The 19,055-nt window shown below is 39.6% G+C and overlaps 2 protein-coding genes across 6 annotated transcripts in view; both read right to left on the reverse strand.

Moving 5' to 3' along the window:
• RSU1 (Ras suppressor protein 1) overlaps positions 1-1,144 on the reverse strand; it is a 100,883-nt gene extending 99,739 nt beyond the window's left edge. For 2 of the 5 annotated variants that reach the window (XR_014579446.1, XM_083823597.1), the window contains exon 1: positions 990-1,144. Coding sequence is in view for 4 of the 5 variants with exons in the window: in XM_083823597.1 (XP_083679723.1) it covers positions 990-1,007 (18 nt within the window). In the remaining variant the exon portion in view is untranslated. The remainder of the gene's footprint in view (positions 1-989) is intronic. The other 3 variants (XM_083823600.1, XM_083823601.1, XM_083823598.1) reach the window with 2 other exon arrangements.
• A 2,783-nt stretch (positions 1,145-3,927) lies between these two features.
• The window catches only part of CUBN (cubilin), a 143,717-nt gene continuing 128,589 nt past the window's right edge, over positions 3,928-19,055 (reverse strand). Inside the window, exons 60-67 of the mRNA XM_083823596.1 lie at positions 9,778-9,983; positions 8,746-8,908; positions 8,010-8,218; positions 7,169-7,316; positions 6,871-7,052; positions 5,615-5,780; positions 4,649-4,884; positions 3,928-4,245 (exon numbers count right to left, since the gene is read on the reverse strand). Coding sequence (XP_083679722.1) covers positions 4,138-4,245; positions 4,649-4,884; positions 5,615-5,780; positions 6,871-7,052; positions 7,169-7,316; positions 8,010-8,218; positions 8,746-8,908; positions 9,778-9,983 — 1,418 coding nt within the window. The 3' untranslated portion in view covers positions 3,928-4,137. The remainder of the gene's footprint in view (positions 4,246-4,648; positions 4,885-5,614; positions 5,781-6,870; positions 7,053-7,168; positions 7,317-8,009; positions 8,219-8,745; positions 8,909-9,777; positions 9,984-19,055) is intronic.

A 19,055-nucleotide genomic window follows, 5' to 3' on the forward strand; every position in this document is an offset into this window, starting at 1 on the left:
TGCCTTATAAAAGCAAACTTCTAGAATTTGGACTCTATTTTTTGTTATCGGATATTTTAATTTTAAGCATTTATTTGTTAGCAATCCTGTATTGTTGCTATTGTTATTTTGTACAGTAGTCAATGCTATTAATTCTTACTACGTTTCCTTTTAATCAGGACTGCCAGATAATTCTGTGGTTTTAGTTTGGCAGCTGACAGAAAATTAATTACAAGAAAAATCTCAATTCTGGTGCCTAGGATTCTTATCTTGAGTTACTGTGGGAAACTGGGACACCTCCTCCTTTGCTTTATGAACCAACTGAAAACTGTCTTTCAGCCAAAATGCTTTGTAAATGTAACTACAACTGGCGAATGTTTTAAATTGACCAGCACCATGTTTTCTAGCACTGTAGCTGTACATCTTCTCTCTCCTTTAATTCAAGTACCTGTAGCCCTAACGATCTCATTCTGTTATTACTTCTCAATTTTTGTTTATCAAGAATAGCCCCACCACATGGGAAAGGCAATTCAAAAATACTGTTATGGACATTTTAGTGCTTATTCTTCAAATCTTAGTCTTTTTGCCATTCATATATTACTGCCTCCTAAATAATGTCTTTATGGAACAATAAATAGATATGGTAACATCCAGAAGATTTACACGTCAGTTAAAAAAATGCAGGCTCTAGAAAGTGAAAACGCACATTCATTATCTGTGCGGTGTCATTTACAGCAGGGAGGTTTGTAGCCATGCAGGTATTATAAGGCAGACATGCGGTATTCACAGCTATGGCTTGATCTATAAAATAGGCAGCAATGTGCAAAGACATAAAAGCAAAGATATTCCTGGCAGTATTGTGAAACAAAGCCATAAATCTTATTAAACACAGATTTTTTCTTCTGAACTCTACACTAAAACTAACAGATTTTTTTCAGAATATTAAAAAATAAATGTTCAGTTGTTTGCTTTTGCCGTGCGTTCATTTTAAAGCATTTTAAATGACTTACCTTCCAAGACAGAAACATGGCTTAGCAAGAGCTCTCTCCTTTAAGGACCTTCACTTTAATAGTTCTGCAGTGGTATTTCTCTCGTGGTTCCTCATATAAGATGTTAGAGGACAGTAGCGGGTTACTTTGTTCCTGTTTTTTTTGAAAGAATGGGTTTGATAATTTACTCTAATTTTAGACTTTGACTATTTTTGGCGAGAGTCAGTTGGGCCAGATCAATTGAACTTTGTACCAGAAGCTTTATTCAACAGTCTTTGTGGACATGAATTCTCTGCTGGACTTTCATTTTCTATAAAGAAGCTCATGAATTTTCCTCACGTGTAAATAAAATTATGCAGAGATATAGAGTAGTTGTAACGTCTAAAGATGCACCAAGCACTAATTATTATTAGATTAAGAAAAAATAAATTAATCTTACAATTTTCTCTTCCTCTCATTCATCATGTTCTTCATTCTTTTTTTCTGCAGTTCAATGGTTCTATAAAATTTGGTGTTATGACTGAAAGTCATACCAAGGCCAAGTATTTTATCTGTATCAAGAAACTGTCAGAAAGCATTTCACCCGCTTTAAAACGAAACGTGATTTTTCACAAAACCAAACTTTTTGAACAACAGGTTTCAACACACTCGTCAGTTTAACCGCAGTCCCCCTGAGGAGCTTCAGGCCAAAGGTTGCATTGCCAGAGCTGGCCTCACGCACATCACGGGGCACGAGATCAAATCTAAATATCGCGCAGAGTAACAGGTAGGCCAGCCTTGTCTGGCCGGCCTGCGGGACAGCGGTCTCCTCAGGGAAACAAGCTTTGTGTCAAATAAACTGTAGGATGTGCGACTGCTATCAGTTGCTATAAGCCACTAATGAACTTCGTTCATTAAAACCATGTACAGGTTTCTGTTATGTTGGTCAGTTTATGCTCTGACGTGCTCTTGGCAAGACCAAGGTTTAGCCTAAGAACTGATTGTCCATAAGGGAAGGGAATGCACTGCAAAGCACTGCCAGCCCTGCAGCAGCAGGAGCTGTTTGGGTGAGAGATGCCCTTCCAGTCCAGCTACGGCTTCCAGGTGAGCTGAGCAGCAGGCTGGTGAAATAATTAAATAATAATAAAAAATACAGTGTTCTTGCCAGGCTTATTCTTGCCTAAAATCTGATGCTTCTGTGACCATCCACCTAGAAGCAAGAGACAGCAACCAGATTCTGAGGGGACTCTGCCCTGCACGAACTGCATGAACCCCACAATGATTCATAGGAAGGTCAAAACCACGATGGATGCACGTGAAGTCCCATGATGCAGCCATCCACTAGGAGGAGTAAACCCCTTCCTGATCTCGGCAAACAGCTGAAGCCGTGCTTGACTGTATTTGCATTGTCTTACGAGTTCCTATAGCCAGAGCTTGTTTTGTAGCTTCATCTGTGATTCATCTCCAGGCAGTTCAGATGACATTATTGTCTTACTGCCTGCGATCCCTTTTATGGCGTTTTTAGTAAATTTAGGGACAAAGATTGCATTGTCCCTTGATTACTAACATGAAATCAGTTTGGCTGGAGTCTTGAACAAAAGTTTTCTGGGCTGCTAATGTAAAATTCCACTACATGTTCTTTTGTGTCTTCCCATATTAGAGTAATTTCCTGTTCTGCCTGCAGGTCAAGAGGACATATCTGTCTCCTGGTTTGATAGAAATACAGATATTTCTCCTTTTTCCATGTTGTACTGTAGCATGTTAGCAAGCATATTGTCTGTACCTAAGCTAGATTTTTCTTGGTACTTGGAAAATTCTAAAATGCTGTCATACATCTAGTCTGCTTGGCCAGGTCTCTCTCTCTACAACATAATCAGATCGTTCCTGAATTTTAAATATCTTGAATTTTATATTGTGTCATCTACCTTTTTGACCTTCTTGTCTGTTTTGTGTTTTCTGGATTGTATTTTAACCAGAATATCTTCTCTCCGACTATTAAGTTTTGTTTGTTTGTAGAATTACGCCTTTTTTTTTGGCATTCACTAGGAAATCTTCAAGGAATTCTGAGATTTTGTTAGAACTGCCATTAATAATTACAATGTCACTTATCATCATTTACTGCAACAATCACTTGAAGGAATTCATTTCACTGTGTGAACCAGTGTCCTCTGTACACCCCAACAACAACATTTGTTACATATGATGTGTGTTAGCCTGGGGCAGCGGCACAATAATGTTAGTAAAAAGTCAATCGATATTTTTATATTTGCCCTATTCTGAAGTTGTATGTTTTATAAATGTCTAGGAAGTGGCCCGCAAGTTGTCTAGGAAGGTGACATGGTTGCTCAAAGTCTCACAAGTTTTTAAATTCAGTTGTAAAAGAGATTTGGAAGCTTAGAGATCTAACCCAGTAAATATAATCACAGAGATGCGTGCGTATTGAACAGGCTCTGACATTACTTCTTGATGTGGTTATGGTTTAGTAACACAACACATCTTTGCTGTGTTAAGCTTTAGTGAATGCCTGAGTACTTTATTCAGTCAGGTTCTTCCACCCAATGTGCAGTATAAGAGAAGGTTCTTCAACAAAGTTATCTGTGTAAATGGCTGTAGGACAGGGGCCGTATTTTAGCAATGTCTGATTTTATTCTAGTTCAAATAAAACTAGCTAACACTTAACTAGCGCAGTTGGACTTGATGATCTTGAAGGTCTTTTCTAACCTAAATGATTATACGATTCTATGATTTATAAAGATGCTTGGGACAAAAACACATAACTCTGCAGAACTAATTAAAGACAACTTTGTATCTTAGCTCCTCTTAACAATTTCACATTGAATATTGTGTGTTTAAGCTTTATCCTGGCTTCCTGGCTAATTAACTTTTTATAGCCTTAACTGTAAAACTTTTTGCACGTTTACAAAAGCGTTTGAAATGGTATAGAACATAAAAATATGATTCAAAACTGGCAAAAACTCACTTTCACAGTTAGGTAGATAATTTATTCTCAGTACAACGAAAGATTACATTTTTCGGACAGAACTTTAAAATTCATAACAGCTGTACTTACAGTAATCTTTAAAAGGCCTTACTTCAGTTGCAATTATCATAACTGGATTTCAAACATATTTTATGATCTAAAGTGTCCTCAGTATAGCAAGGAACAGTAAAGTATTTCTTATGTGACGTTCTAGCTCCTCCAACTCAACTGGAATCCTGATGGTAAAGTCACATATTCGGCATGAAATTTTATATAGACTTGATGAGATGTAGCAGTGAATGGAGCAATGTTTGTATCCTAAAATTAAAGACAAGAAGAATGAAAAGCTTTACCTGACAGCAAGATTCTGAGAAAAAGCCAATCATAATGTTAAAGCTGAGGTACTAATCCAATCAGAGAGTGGAAGGGACCTCAGGTCTGTGCTAGATATTGCTGTTGCATTTCTTCCATAGGGTGTTAAAAATATTTAAATCACAAACACATCAACTAAATTCAGAGAAAAAAAGGCTTGATGATACCACCCACTAGATGTCACTGTAAGGTCTGTATTGAAAAGCTGAGATGCCACAGAAGCCTTACGCTTTCACTTCCACTAGTTTGTATGGAATTCATGTCAAAATTAGGGAAACAATCTTAATTATGACACAGTAAAGATTAATTTTAACCAGTTTCAGGGTCGCAGACAGTAGGGAATACATACCATCCCACAGTATGGCCCAGCGGGGGGATAGCTGGCATCTGGCCCATTGTAAAGGATCAGATAGTTGTTACTGCAATCCCCTGGGTCATCGATGCTGATGAAATCAAAGTTCACTGTGACAATTCGTCCCTTGGGCGCAGTAATGGCCCACTCACAGTCAGTGTTGTTCTGGTAAGTCGCAGGGTAGCTGGGACTAGCAAACGTGCCAGTGCTGCCATATAATGTTCCTCCACATCCTGGAAATGGACGCAGTTAATTAGCTTGGAAGACTTAGTTTTACAAGATACTACACAATGTAGTACAGTATTAGTAGCAGCACTGAAATACAGAGAGACACTGTGAACTGGAACAGTGCGTTTGGATAACAACATTATTGCAACGAGACAAAACTGAGGCTCTAGCTTCAGCAGCCTGAGAAGAATACGGAATGGGCATCAGACATACTGTAAGGTTACTCTGCAGTGCTTTGCTGATGGTCTTAAGCGCACTCCAGTAAGTTAGTGTCAAGGGCAAACTATGTCATCCAGCTATTCATTCCCATTTCACATGCTGTTTGTGACTAGGTCTATCACCCAGTCACTACACAGCATTATAGATATGTTTTTTTCCTGAGGCAAGCGTCAGTCCTCTTCAGGCTTAGCAGTGCCTAGATCCTACAGCCTATCACAAATGAACTACTAATAAAGTAGATTGAGTCACTACCACCACCACTAACTACTCTGTGGTCCCAGGATAGATGTTCCTTGTATTTTCTGACCTCTTGGTGAAAGATGTAGATCTCCAGCTTAAGTGAACCATATCCTCTGAGGTTGCTAATTAGAGAAATTAGGGTTGGCTATGCGTGCTTGGGAAAGCCTTAGATGTTGGTAAGTCAAGGCCCCACCTGAGCTGGCTGGATTCCATCATTCTATGTTTTCCTTCTGTGTACAACTGCTTAATGGAATTACTTTGTTATTACAGCCTTACCACTTGATGATGAGGTCCAAGTGATTTCATACCCATCACGTGCCACTGAAATATCACTCTTGAAACGAAGGTAGACAACATGATTTTTGGGGAAGATGGGACTGGGTACAATGTTTCCACAGAACCTGCCAAGCAGTGGTGATTGCACATCGCTCCCATTTCTGATCTTCAAGGGGCAAAAAAAACATTGTCAACATTAAATCCCTGTACCAATTATACACAACTACAATTATACAGTGATGCAAGCACAGCACAAAATATGTATAGACTTGCATAATTGTCATTTAAATACTTTTATTTTTCCTACTCTATATCCTTACATAGAAAGAAAAAGAGACTATTAGCCAGCCTGTCTGAGCTTTGTAAGCAATTGCACAGAACAAGTATCACCAGCAACTGGTAGCTAAATTTTATGGTGTGGTGTATCTCCTGAATAATAAAAATTACTTGGCTAGTAGCTAAGATGTGCTTTTGAAATTCAAGTCCATGTTTTAATTTTCATCTGAAATGTTAATATTTCAGATGAAAAGATTAATACTTTACCCTGCAGACTATTATTTTCCCTGGTCACATAAAGACACAGTTCATATTATGTAGCTCAGAATTAAGATGATGTTTTTTTTGAGCTCCAATAATGCTGGAGTTTAGATCCATTTCTTGAGACAGTAAAGAGGGTATTAAAGGAGAACTAAATGGGGATTCTGCCACAGATATCTGATTTTTGTAATCCGACTATTGAATAGGGAAACCTTCAACAAGCATGAAAGGACAGAGTAAGTATTGTGCAGGATGATACGCTTTTTATTGATACAAGGTACCTTTGCAAGTAGCATACATTTGTATTACCTCTCTCCTTTTTTTTTTTTTTTTTTTTTTTTAATAAAGAAACATAACAAGGAGATGGAATCTGCTACTGGAATAAAAGTACTCAGACTTAAGGCTTTCCATTCATGCACAGGTGTTAATATTAGATGAAAACTATCCCAGTTTGCTCTGTAACTGGGTAACATCAACATGAGCTAGGTAAAGATGAGTTGGCTAACAGCAAAAGTATTTATTTATTGGTTTTAGACTTAATATAGTGTGTGTTGTTTAACCTCTTACTATAGTACCTCAGTATTTTTCACCATAAAACTGTAGCAATATAGTATATTCCTAATATCAGTTCAGATCATTCTTGATCCAAGACTAGTAATGTCCTTTGACTTCAGCAGAATTTGATTTAGGCCCACAAAATAGATATACAGGCTTAATACCTCTAGGAAGTCATGTGAACACTGGATGCTGTCCTCCAAACTGAAAGCATGGAAAAAGAGAGAAATGGTGTGATTCTGGGGAGCTCTCAGAACAATGGAACAATCCATATTATTGGGGTGACGACCAGGCCACCCAGGGCTCTTCAGGTAACCAAATGGCTGGTTATACTCTCTGCTGCAACCTAGAGAAAGAAAGACAAATATATGTAAGCCTTGCAGACCTTTGTATTGCTTTTCACTGTATGGAATCAACAAAGAGAATGGTAGGTAGATTTTTTCAACAATTCTTCAAGCTTACCTGTAGCTTGATAGGTAAATCTGACTCCATTATTAATCCTATATTCATCTGACTTGAAAGTCACAATAGCAGTGCGATCATGAGAATAAAATTCAGGGACTGGAAAAGTGTCAGTGCCGCAGAATCTATGGGCTGATCCTTGGCTGTGCTGGAATTCAATACATATCACAAATTACTTCTACACAGGGGTACGACTTGGTTTTCTACTTACAAAACTTTAGGTGAACAGATCTTTTAGCACTTTCTATACCAGATATGCAATCACATTTTAAAACTACCATGGAAATCATTTATTAATGTCTCAACCTTTTATGTTTGATTATGGTGTGAAGCAAATCAAATGTAATAGCTATCTTCATGACAAAGTAAGAAACGATGAAAGAAAGTTCAGAATAATGTAATACAAGGGACATAAGCAGTTGTGGTTTTTGTGTGCGTGTCATTTTTTTTTCCTAGTGCTTTCTACAAACACTCTTCTTGGCATGAATACTCATTTTATTATGGTTCTTGGATGGGAGAAGTTTAATTAGTTTATGAAAGCTTGTTGTTGGGCAATACTTCCTGGGTGTTAAGTCTGGCAGCTCTACTACTTGGTGCAACTGTGAAAAATTGTGTAATACTTACTAGGTTATACTCAATGTGTAAGTGTGCTTCCATGAAGTCACTGTACCAGCTGACACACCTCAAGTGGGGCATAGTGCTTAATGCTTTGCTCATACTCTTCACACAGAATCATCAACTAACCTATTACTAATCTAAAGAGGGGAGTTCTTCCCCTCTTTCCAAAGAGTGAGGGGAGCTGAATGCGAATCGGGCATGGTATCAACTGTAAATTTCATACCGCTGGGGAGTCCTGGAGCTCTAGGTAGTTCTGAGAGCAGTCCTGGCTGGAATGAAGGTGGAAGGCCTCTACCACCACTCTGACTTGCTGCTGTGGAGGGGCATCAATGACCCACGTACAGAAGGTAAATGGTGGATATTCACCAGGGAAGTGAGGAGACATTGCGGACAGGGAGGTAGAAGTCGCATTATATATTCCTCCACACGGTCCTGTTTAAAATAGTAATAAATGTGTCATAGACTGAAAACCTTTCCAAGTGGGGAAGAATGTTTATTTATTAAACAAGACTATACTGGACAATATCCTTTTGTATATATACAATGTATGTATATAATTTGTATGTATTGTATATACCTATGACTCTCTAGAAGAAAAAAAATTAAGTAGAATACATTCTAAACACTGCGTCAATGTATGTCGTAAAATTAAAATAAATGCTTTTTCACTGTAATATCAGTGTATTTATTAACAGTCCATGATAGAGCTTTCCTGTTTTGCTCTCCAGACTGGCAGGCACCCCACAACCAGCCAAGACCAAAGAGAGCTGCACAGAGGTCTAGCAGTGCTGCTTTTAGCTTGCTTATAGATGTTCTGTAGCACTATACTATGGACTGTCTTTGCCCTTCCCTGGGTCCTGTATCTGAAGAAAATGTTAATGATTTATTATTTAAATATATATTTCCACAAAAGAGTCACAACAATATATATATATATATATGTATATCTGTATACTTACGATCCACTGTGATGTAGGTAGCATTGAAACCCTCCCTTTCCACAGAACTGTCTGTGACAAATTTCACAGTCAAGGAATTACTGGTAGAAAGAAAAGGAGCTGGCACTGTAGATCCACAGAATGTGCCAACTAAATTGGCATTTTCATTATCTCCATCATACAGCTGAAATAAGAAAAGTATATAACATACTAATAGTTTAGGCACAAAACCCACAAATAAATAGAAATAAAATTTTCTGACCCCTCTTGACATTGCAGTTTCTCTTACTTGAAAGCACATTAGGTGCTCCTGTGCTCTAACAGGATGTTCTTGATGACTACAATTATTCACTGCCATATTAACTCGTTCTGTTGGATAGTGCAAATCTCATTATGGAACATTCTGGTCCTGTCTTAGCAAATCCATCAAAATTTTATTCTGTTTTAATTTGGGGTTCTGTGTTCTTTCTTAGATGGAATCTCAAAGCACTTTTCAATGAGAAAGGCTGTTTTTATTCACCAAAATGTAGAATTCATTCCTCATGTTACTGAACACTTCTAATGCTCAACAGGATCTGTAACACGCTTTGGAGGATCTTATTTAGCAGCATTCTACCATCTAGCCAATGTTTTACATACTCATCTCCAGGAAAGTAGCTTTCACATGTAAGCATTTAGCATCAAGACTTATTTATTCAAAATTTTAGAAATTAAAGTTTTTTCAAGCAATTTGGTATCATAATAAATATTCATGATTACTTTCAAAGCGCTTACTTTTGTTCTGTTTCTATTCTGTGAAATAAATATTCATTTATATAGGTAGTCTAAGAACAGAAGCTTGTACCCATAATAATATTAAAATTCTTATTGGTTTTCAAAAAAAGCAGGATGTCATCTGGCATTGTAATCTAACCTACCAAAAACCTGTAATTATATTAAGCAATTGAATTTCTTCGTAAGGCCATTTTCTATTAATTAAGTTTTAGCCTCATGGAGAGGATAGTGGATCGTATCTCACTGACAGTTTCTTGTTAAAACACACAGCTATCTTACTTTGACATAATCATATCGGCAAGTCTGAGCGGACTGTGCTTCGAGCACAAATGAGGTGAAGGTGAGGTTGATCAGCTTGTTTCCAGGTGCAGTTATGATCCACACACAGTCCAGATTTTTCTCGTATCTTCTGCTCACGTTGGAGACTGGAGAGCCAAAGCTATAAGCTGAGTATGGCAAGTAGCCACCACAGCCGTTCTGAGGTCCTGTTGAAGAAGCAGAAGCTTTTTAAAAGCAATTCCTGGCACTTTAATTAATCTTCAGAACTTGAATGTCAACATAGCAGCTTTGTCTGTGCTATAGAATTTTACAGCCCTGTCTCACAGCAGCTATTTTAATTATAAAAGGCTTTCAACACAAACAGATATGAATCTGTTAGGTAGATATGAATCCCAATTAGATAGGTTAGAGCGAACTAAGAAGGGCTCAAGTCTCTTCCTGAATATAAAAGCAGTATCCACTTTGAAAATGTAGCTACAGATTTTTTTAAAAGGGACTGTAAGAAGACAGAGGACAGAAATTAAGTAGAAAAATAGTGGTTAGAAGACATTTTAATGTAATTCCTACATATTAGTAAGAGCACTTGGACAGTAGGGGGCACTGACTTGTTGACTTGGAAAATCTATCTAAAAATTAAGTCCCTTGTTTTTGCGATCCAGCCTCGTTCTGTCAGGATTGAATTTGGCGGCCTAACACTGGGGCCCAGCCTCATATTCAGGAATCTTGCTAAAAGTGACTCATTTCTGGAAGCGTTTTACTTTGCAGGGACTTACAACCCCTCTGAAAAGCAGGCTGCTTTTCATTTGGATACCACATACAGAGCTCAGTCCCAGCCAGAGCACCTCGCTGTGAAAATTTGAACCCTATAATGTTTTTAGTCACATGACTTAGAAATGACTTTCAGATAAAACCAGTTACTAGAAGATCAGAACCCTCTTATTGCATCTAACTACAAACGAACAAAAAATATGGACTATTTGAAGGGATTTTAACAACTTTTTCATTTGTAGTTTCCGGAGGTAGAACTGGGTTAGCAGCCCTTATCAGTTTGTTTAGTTTATGCTTCCTTCCCCGGTTTCTATGGCCACTTTCCTGGCCACTTATTTATCTCAGGAATCCCAATAAAGTACGGCTCACGCTCTTCCTTGTGAGCCTGAGAAAGAGCGTTTGTGAACTGCATGGGGTGAAGTGGTGACTGCAAGCAGCCCGGTCTCTCCCGTGGTGAATCCTTTTGGAAGAATCCGATTATCAGAAGAAGATAAAGCAACACGAACACAGCTGGGGAATTTCAGCTCTGCGTGTAAAAATGCCTATCTGGCTGACGTGTAACTTAACCTCGACCCACTGATATATCTCCAGTCATATAAAACGACACACTACTTAAGCTACAATATTACAAAAGATTCCCCTGGTCTAAAATCAGCATCCAAGTGTCAAGATTGCATCAGTAACCACGGGTTAGAGACAGCCCTATCTTGCAAAATTGCAATGGTTAAAACAGAGTGACTAAGGATAAATGTCATCTTGTGCTACTAACCAAAGCCGGAAAGACTCCACCCTAAAAAGAAGTTTGCTTAAAACCAAAATCTTAATAGCATGAGATTTAAGCTTTTGCTATAGCTAAAAATGAACAGAAGAAACTTACTACAAAGTGAAAAAGTCAGGAATTAATAGACTGCAGTCCACTATTGTGGGCTGTTCTAGCAGTGAAGTCACAGAAATGGAGAAGTGTTAGTGTTAACTCCGATGCGGCTGCAGGAGCTGAGAGCAACAGGGGGGGAAATGTGACCAATAAATCATGTTCTTACAAATATCCTTAGGAAGGAGCAAAATGTCAGACAGGAGGGTGCCTGGGCCCTAAGAATGCAATTTCATTATATGTTTCTCTGGGTTCACCCTTCTGGATGATTTATTCAGTCTTCCTGAAGCAGTCTTGTTGGAGCCACTTCCTGCTCAGCGTTTTGGACACCCTCCACTAAGCATGCCATTAAGCATATAATCATTAGGCATAGATCATAGTCTGTCCCTCCAGCATTGCAATATTGAATCTTCAGTGATATATGGGTCAGACCGTCTTACAGAGCTGCCCTTCACCCTTTTCATGGTTAGAGTTGCAAACATGCCAGCCAGAACGTTGCAAAAGGAATCAGAGAATTGCCACAGAGCAACGCAACAGGAAAGCTGTCACAGCTGCTGGATTGTCCTTTTTTTGGGTATCAGATGTCTGGACCTTTGCAATGGTGCACTTCACAGCTAGCTGTGCAGCTATAAGGACAGTTCAAATGACAACAAATACAGATGTGGGTAAGCCACATGTGTATAGCACATAAACAGGACCTGACAGAGAAACACACTGAAGCCTCATTATAAGAAAAATAGCTCTAGTGAGTATAGCCATTAAAAGCATCAAAGGGGAGATAAATAACTAAAACTATGATTTACAGTTAATAAAAATGAGGTTTCATCGTTAGCATTCACAATGCTTAGCCTGCTCAGCCAGGACTTTCAAATGGTTAGAGGACGGTACCATTATAAATAACGACTGGACTGGAAGCTGACGAGGTATCACGTAGCCCTGCATCAAGCCAAAAAAAAGAGCAGCCCCTGATGAATAATCTGTTATAGTGTTTTTCATTACTGATCAACTTCACATCTGGTTGCAGCCACTACAAGTCACAGATCAGTGAATGTGTGCAGATCAGGGGAACACCCACAAGTAAAAGAAGAGCCAGTTACTTAGCAGGAGAAAACTCGTTGTAAAAAAAGAAATCCAATTGCACTGCTTTTTAGCTTTTTTTAAAAAAAAAGCACCTCATCTTTTTAAAAATTGTCACTGCTTTTGAGTAAGAAGGCCAACCAATAGCTATCCAGCTTGTTGTGATCATCGATGAAATGATATCATTGTTGGCTAACGCAGACAGAAAAAACACAACTAAAATTTAGGCAAAATCTGAGACTGAGAAGTCTGTTAATTGGTAGAATAGCCTCTTAGATATTAAAAGCTAACCATGACAAAAATGAGAAATGTACCTTACAGAACAATTGGGGGGGGGTGGAGGGGGGAAGGGTGCAGACGGATGACTGTGTTGTTTCAGTCTCTGGTTTCTTATTTAAAATAAAAATCGTAAGGTCATCATAAATCAGATTGCAATCCTGTCCTCCTCATACACAGCTTGCCAGAGAACACAAATTATCAGAACTAGGGCACACACTGTCATCATTAATTGCTTTTGGTGGGAAGCATTAATGAAACTAAAAGGCTGAGGGACCATTCAGAAAAGAAGGAACTGCAGGTTCCCTACGGCAAATAAAAATAATTACAGCAGAGAGCAAGCACATGTTTCTCTAAGATCTACATCCTCTAGACACAGAACCAAGATGAAGATAGATCTTTGAAGCTGCCTGCCTTTGAAGCACAGTCAGGGGTAAGGTTCATTTGTACAGGTATAGATGCAATGAAACGGAACCTACCGAGCAGTTTTAAGTCTATTGGAAACAGCTAAACCAATGGCATTTCAAAACAAATCGAACTAATTTTGCCATCCTTCTCCTTTTACTAAAAGAGCCCCACAGACGTGCACCAGAAGACAGCAAAGTTTGAAGTACCCTCCTCGTTCTGCTTCAACCCCTCTTCCAGGTTTCTGCATCACATCTGATCTCACCTAAAAGGATCCCTGGGAATTCTGGGCTTCTGGCTGATCTGAATTAAAAATCAGAATAAGCAAGGATTAACTCTGCCAAGACTAATGCTTCATTCCTGACAGGTTTTATTTCCAGTGCAGAGGAGTGGCTGGACCATGGCTGCAGTAACTAGCTCATGGCTCGCTTGGATTTGGCCTTCAAACAGTAGGAACTACGCTGGGATGGAGGGAGGAATCGTCTGTCATTCTTCATCTCGTGGCTGATACCGAGGGTTGGTAAACCTTTGCGAGCTGAGATTTTGAGGTCGGTGTGTTTGGCAGCCCCTGTACAGGCACCGTGACTTTGTGTAGGCAGCGGGCCTACAGCGCTGTAGGGCCTCTACTGGCCCTGAGAGTGGGGCCAGCCCTGACCACAGCGCCTGCAGCAGCTGGGAGGAGACCTGAATGCAGAGGGCTGTTCTCAGCCCTCAGCCTGGCCTCTAAACAGAAGGGCGTTTCCATTGATGTGATGGCATGGCAGTGGTACCAGCTGTGACACTAGGACTGCAAAGCCCACAACTCCTGATTTGCAGGATTTCATAAATGCACTCAGACAAAGTTCATATTCTTAAGTTTTTAGACTTTTTAGCTGATCCCAAACGTAAGTCCAGACATGCTCTGGCCAAACCCACCCTAGTTCTGCAAAACTGTAATATATGTACCATCCCATACATCTCCTTGATGCTTGTCTAGGAGACTAGAGGCAGACAGGCAGTCTGGCCTCAGTCTGATACTTTCTAATACCACATTAACGTACTTGTTGGCATCAGAGTTGCCCAGGCATTTTGCAGATCTCTCTTACAATGTGACTCAGAAATGTCTCCTCACCCTTTGTTTGTATGCACCGGAGTACAGATTTTCAGCTGAAGAAGTCATTGAGTATGTGAACCACTTCTATTTACTTTGCTTTGGGAGAAGAAATGTCACAGACATTAAATACCTGACATTTCTGAGAGGCGTATGTAGACAGTCCTTAGCTCAACAGATGTATTTTTTTCAGAGATATTGAAGAGACAGCAAATACTTTCTAAATTTAGTCTGATTTCAAGCTGATGCATACTGATGCATATTTTTTAACATAGATTTGAGCCACAAAATACATTTAGAAATAGTCCAGGAATTGTGACTGTCTTATAAACAGCTATTCTGAGCTTGTTAAGGATGTTGATATTTTTATAGACTATAATAAGATCAAGAGAAGATATTATTAACCAGAACTGAGTCACTATTTTAATATACTAAGCTAATCATAGTTAAGCCATGACAATGTAATGAATCTGAACTGTGAAATATCTGTGTCATATATTTGGTAAAATATTGTGTGAATTAAAAGCCCAAAGAAAGTTTTGTGAGAATATTTGTGAATTGCAAGCGATTTGCTTCTCAGCCAGCCCCTCCGCAACACCAGAGGCCAGATTGGATATCTCGAGATACACCTCTGGAAACCAGTCCTAATGGGCTGTGAAAGCTCTGCCAGGCACTGCTGCTTTTCCAAAGGCATGAGAAAACACGCTGAATTCAGCAACAGCACTCACATGCCACAGTCAAGGACACATTCTTCTAAGATTTATTTTTTTTTGTAGGAGGGAGAAGAATTCCTAATAAACCTGAGAGTCGGCTGTGCAGTGCTTTCCCACCTGACAGGCAATAACTGCCGTTGTCGCTACAGGTCACTGGTGCCACCGACAGCAGGTGCCAACGTTATTTACATAGATCGGTGCCATGAATTACTGCTGGTGGTGTAAGTTTAGAGATGACTCACAAAAGAACACCTAACCCCCACCTATGCAGCAAAATGACCAAACCAATATTTTATACCTTTCATTACCCACTCACAACTGGTGTTTTTTTTTTTCAGTGATTCTGAACAACACAAATAAAATGACTGGGAACTGTGCATGCTGAGCATTGCCGGAAATCTGCACCTAGAAACTGAACAAAGACTAAGCCAAAATTTCAGTTTGCAAGGCAGAATTGGACTCAGACCTATACTAAGATTTTGTTGTTCTTGATGAAAGAATAAAATAGCATAAAAATGCTATGAAAAATCTCCTATATCCTTTTTTTAAAGTACACTTTAATTTCACTGGGGGTAAGCATAACAGTGAACCCATTAGTGACAGACACTTAGTGTATTGTATTCCAAACAGGAAACAAGTAATTTAATACACAGCTAATAGAATAAAGGAAGACAGAAACCTCCGGGTAATTTATCAGGTAAGTTACAGAGCACTTTGTCAGGAAGAAAAGCATATAGATTATCACCTTAATTCCATAATATGCATTCTAGGTAATTCATGTAAGTTTCCTATTCATGCATTTTTCTAGTATATGAAATGAGAATTTCTTTTCCCAACTATTTTTCTTCTACAATCTACTGGCTTGTGATATTTGTTTTTTCTGTGTAAAATGATTAATATTCAGAAATACTCATTTGAATAAGAAGGACTGAGGGATCCTTGAGGGAAAAAAAAAGGCAAACTGAGGACAATGAGACTAAGAGCAGGCTCCCAGTCTCCCTTTCAGAGGATGGGGTATTTAAGGACTCCTTTGCTTTTTAACAGCCTAATGGTTGCCAAGGGTTTTGGAGGCATTTCTTTTGCCCTAGAGCCTACAACACTAGTTTTCTCATTGTTGTCACCCTATTCTTCTTGCCTGTCTATATCCATCTGTTTTAACTTGTCTTGTGTTTAAATCATAAGCTCTTTCTGACAGCAAATTGTTGCTTTATTCTGTCCATGCAGCACCTAGTGCAGCAGGATCATGGCCCATGAGCTCGTAAGCCCCAAGGTAATGCAAACAAGCGGTGACATTGGTAGTTAATACAGTACACCGTACTGCTTTTTCACAAAATTTAAACGTGAACTTTTCCTGCCTGCTCCCAAGAGAGAGCATAAAAAGGGGGAGGGGGAGGAGCTGGCTAGAGCTTGAAGTCAAGCAGGATTTAGGGCTGCAGAGAAAAAGCAGGCAATCTTCCTGACCTTCTCCACCCACCTTCCCCAGCAGTCCCAGCTCCGTTTTCCTTTTGCCTGTGTGAAGAAAGCTCAGGAAGAGCTTTCTGACCCAGCCCACTTATCTAACCATGTCTAACACCTTGCTTCTTGAAAATTCCTGTGGCTTCCTCAAACAGCCTCAGCGAGCAGACCTGCCTTTCAGAAACCCCTTAGACCATTCTCTGATGGCTTAGAATGTGATATATTTTTCATTACTGAGACAATGGGGCTATATACACAAGCACGGAGAGCTACCAAGCTGAAACGATGTGCTGTTAGTAAGGCCACAGATACATCTCCTGAAAGGGGGTTGCTGACTCTTTAAAATAATAAGAAAAAAAAAATCCTTATATGTCTTCTCAGCCTTGGTATCATAAGCCTTGGAGGGATCACCAATTGGGGTGAGAGGGTCACCCTCCTGCTGGATGGGACTTGACAGAAGCTCTATTTATCACCAAAGCACAAAGTCCCCGCTGCCACGGCACGTGTGGCAGAGGTATGTGCAGGCTCCGACCCTGCCAGCCAAGGTCAGCTGAAAAGATCAGGTCTCCCCTTAGAGCTGGAGAAATAATCAGAATAATCAGGAGATCTTTGGCCAAGTCACAAGCTCCATACATGCAGACCTTGTCCTTTGGGGAGAGATCTTAGCTCTTCTTCCTTCACAGAGACATTTCGTGTAACCAAATGCCTTAAGCTGGTATTGATTTCTCTCTTCTTATCCTTTTATTGATTGCCTGAAGGAGCACACACTCACGGTAGAAAGGAGGTATAATTCTCCTTTTACAGACTGTAAACAAAGGCAGAAAAAAGGTCAGTGGTAAGAGAAGGAGTCTTTCCTTCCACAAATCTAACACTGGCAGCAGGCTGGGATCCTCTAGTCAGCCCAGTTCACCAGCTCAGTCAGAGAGCACGTCCAGTGATTCAAGAGGTGAGGCTGGTAAGCATCCAAACTTAGCAGCAGGGAAGGTGAAATCTACGATTCTATGATTACAGACCCCCAGAATTGCACCGAGGTCCATATAGTCCCCGGCGTCGAATGCCCCATGTCACAGAGTCACTTATGGCAAAGAACGCTGGTTGTGCAATGTGCATTCAGCAATACATTGCACAGCATATGGAGTGGCGTGGTGAAAGTATATTGGTATGAAAAGACATTTGAGAGAAAAGGTGATATATTGCCACACAGCCAAATTAATACTATTTCATACTTTCTGTTAGTTTCCCTTTTCTGACTAGTGAGGGACCTTCAATACTCTAGTGGGTGCAGGATCAGTGGTGCAAACATACTGCTTTAATTAAAGCCGAGATTTTTTTTGTACACAAATGTCAGGGCTTAACTCTTTGAATGCCTGGTTACTGTAGGTCTTGCTAGGATTCTTTGAGTTTCCTGTTTCATCTTCTGTCTTTCCTCCCACTGCAATGGCTATCAGATTGACTCCCCAGTAGTAAAATTTGCAAGAGATGAACACTGCTTAGCCCTGGATTTTGGCAGTACCCTTGAGAGAAGCCTGATCACAAAAAAAACTGGAAGAGCTTGTGAAGAAAGGAAATAGTTCGGTTTGCTACAAATGGGTTTACTGTTTCTGCTTGCATCTTTCCAATACATAATCAGGGTCACTCACAACATTAAGCAGAGTGCAATAATTACGTTATCCTGTTGTGCTTCCCTAGGGTAACTGCAGAATAATGTGCTCATTGTCATCCAAGAGAGAATGAGGCTTGTTTTCTCTCTGCAGATACCATCTTCCTTATCCAAGAGATTTATCATTATTAATTGTCATCTGATTGCATTTGTACTCTGACAAAACCACATGGGTTTTATCTTTTGACAGAGCTTCTCTAAAGCAGCATTTAGAACAACAGGCTCTTCGATCTTCATGGTTTTATTTGCTTTCATTTGAAGCAGAATCTCAGACCTTGTATTACAAAGATGTGCCACAAATTTTCCTGGCTCTATTCCTCAGACAAGTCAAACTGCACATTTTTATAGGACTATGACTCATTTTTTCCTATTATATTATACTTTTCTTCTTTTTGGCCACCCCATACTAGCATGGGACTGCCAGGATCTTTCCTACAGGCTGCGTGGTTTAGTCCCTGTGGCTTGCTTCCCACAGAGGAGAAGAGACCTAACATTAAGTACCTCATCACCAAAGACTCTTCGTCACACAACCCACATCTCCACATGGCCATTTTTTTCCAGTTTGCAACTTCATTGCTCCTGAGTAAGTCCTGCAACATCACAACCTCCCTTTCCTTGTGAGCCTGCAAAAATTAGACTGGTAGGTGTCAGAGGTTAATAATAAAAGTCTTCTCCTCACTCTGGCAAATGATCAGGAATGGTATTGATTCGGACAGCTTGGCTTGTGTTCTGTCGTGTGCTTAAGCAGAATCTCTGGCAAGTAATACAAATAAATCAGCAGTCAGTGGCTAAAAAAAATTGACAACGTGCCAACAGGAAGAGCAAGAGCTTGGGGAGTTCCTTATGATGTCACCCTGGAAGCACAAAGCCAGGCTGTGGAGACAACTGATACCTAAGGGTTTATAGACAGCAACACTATGAGGCAACATTATGTTACTTGAAATAAGAGTCCACAAGAGTGGT

The sequence above is a fragment of the Anser anser genome (genome assembly GCF_964211835.1).
Source record: "Anser anser genome assembly, chromosome: 2".
NCBI lineage: Eukaryota > Metazoa > Chordata > Aves > Anseriformes > Anatidae > Anser > Anser anser.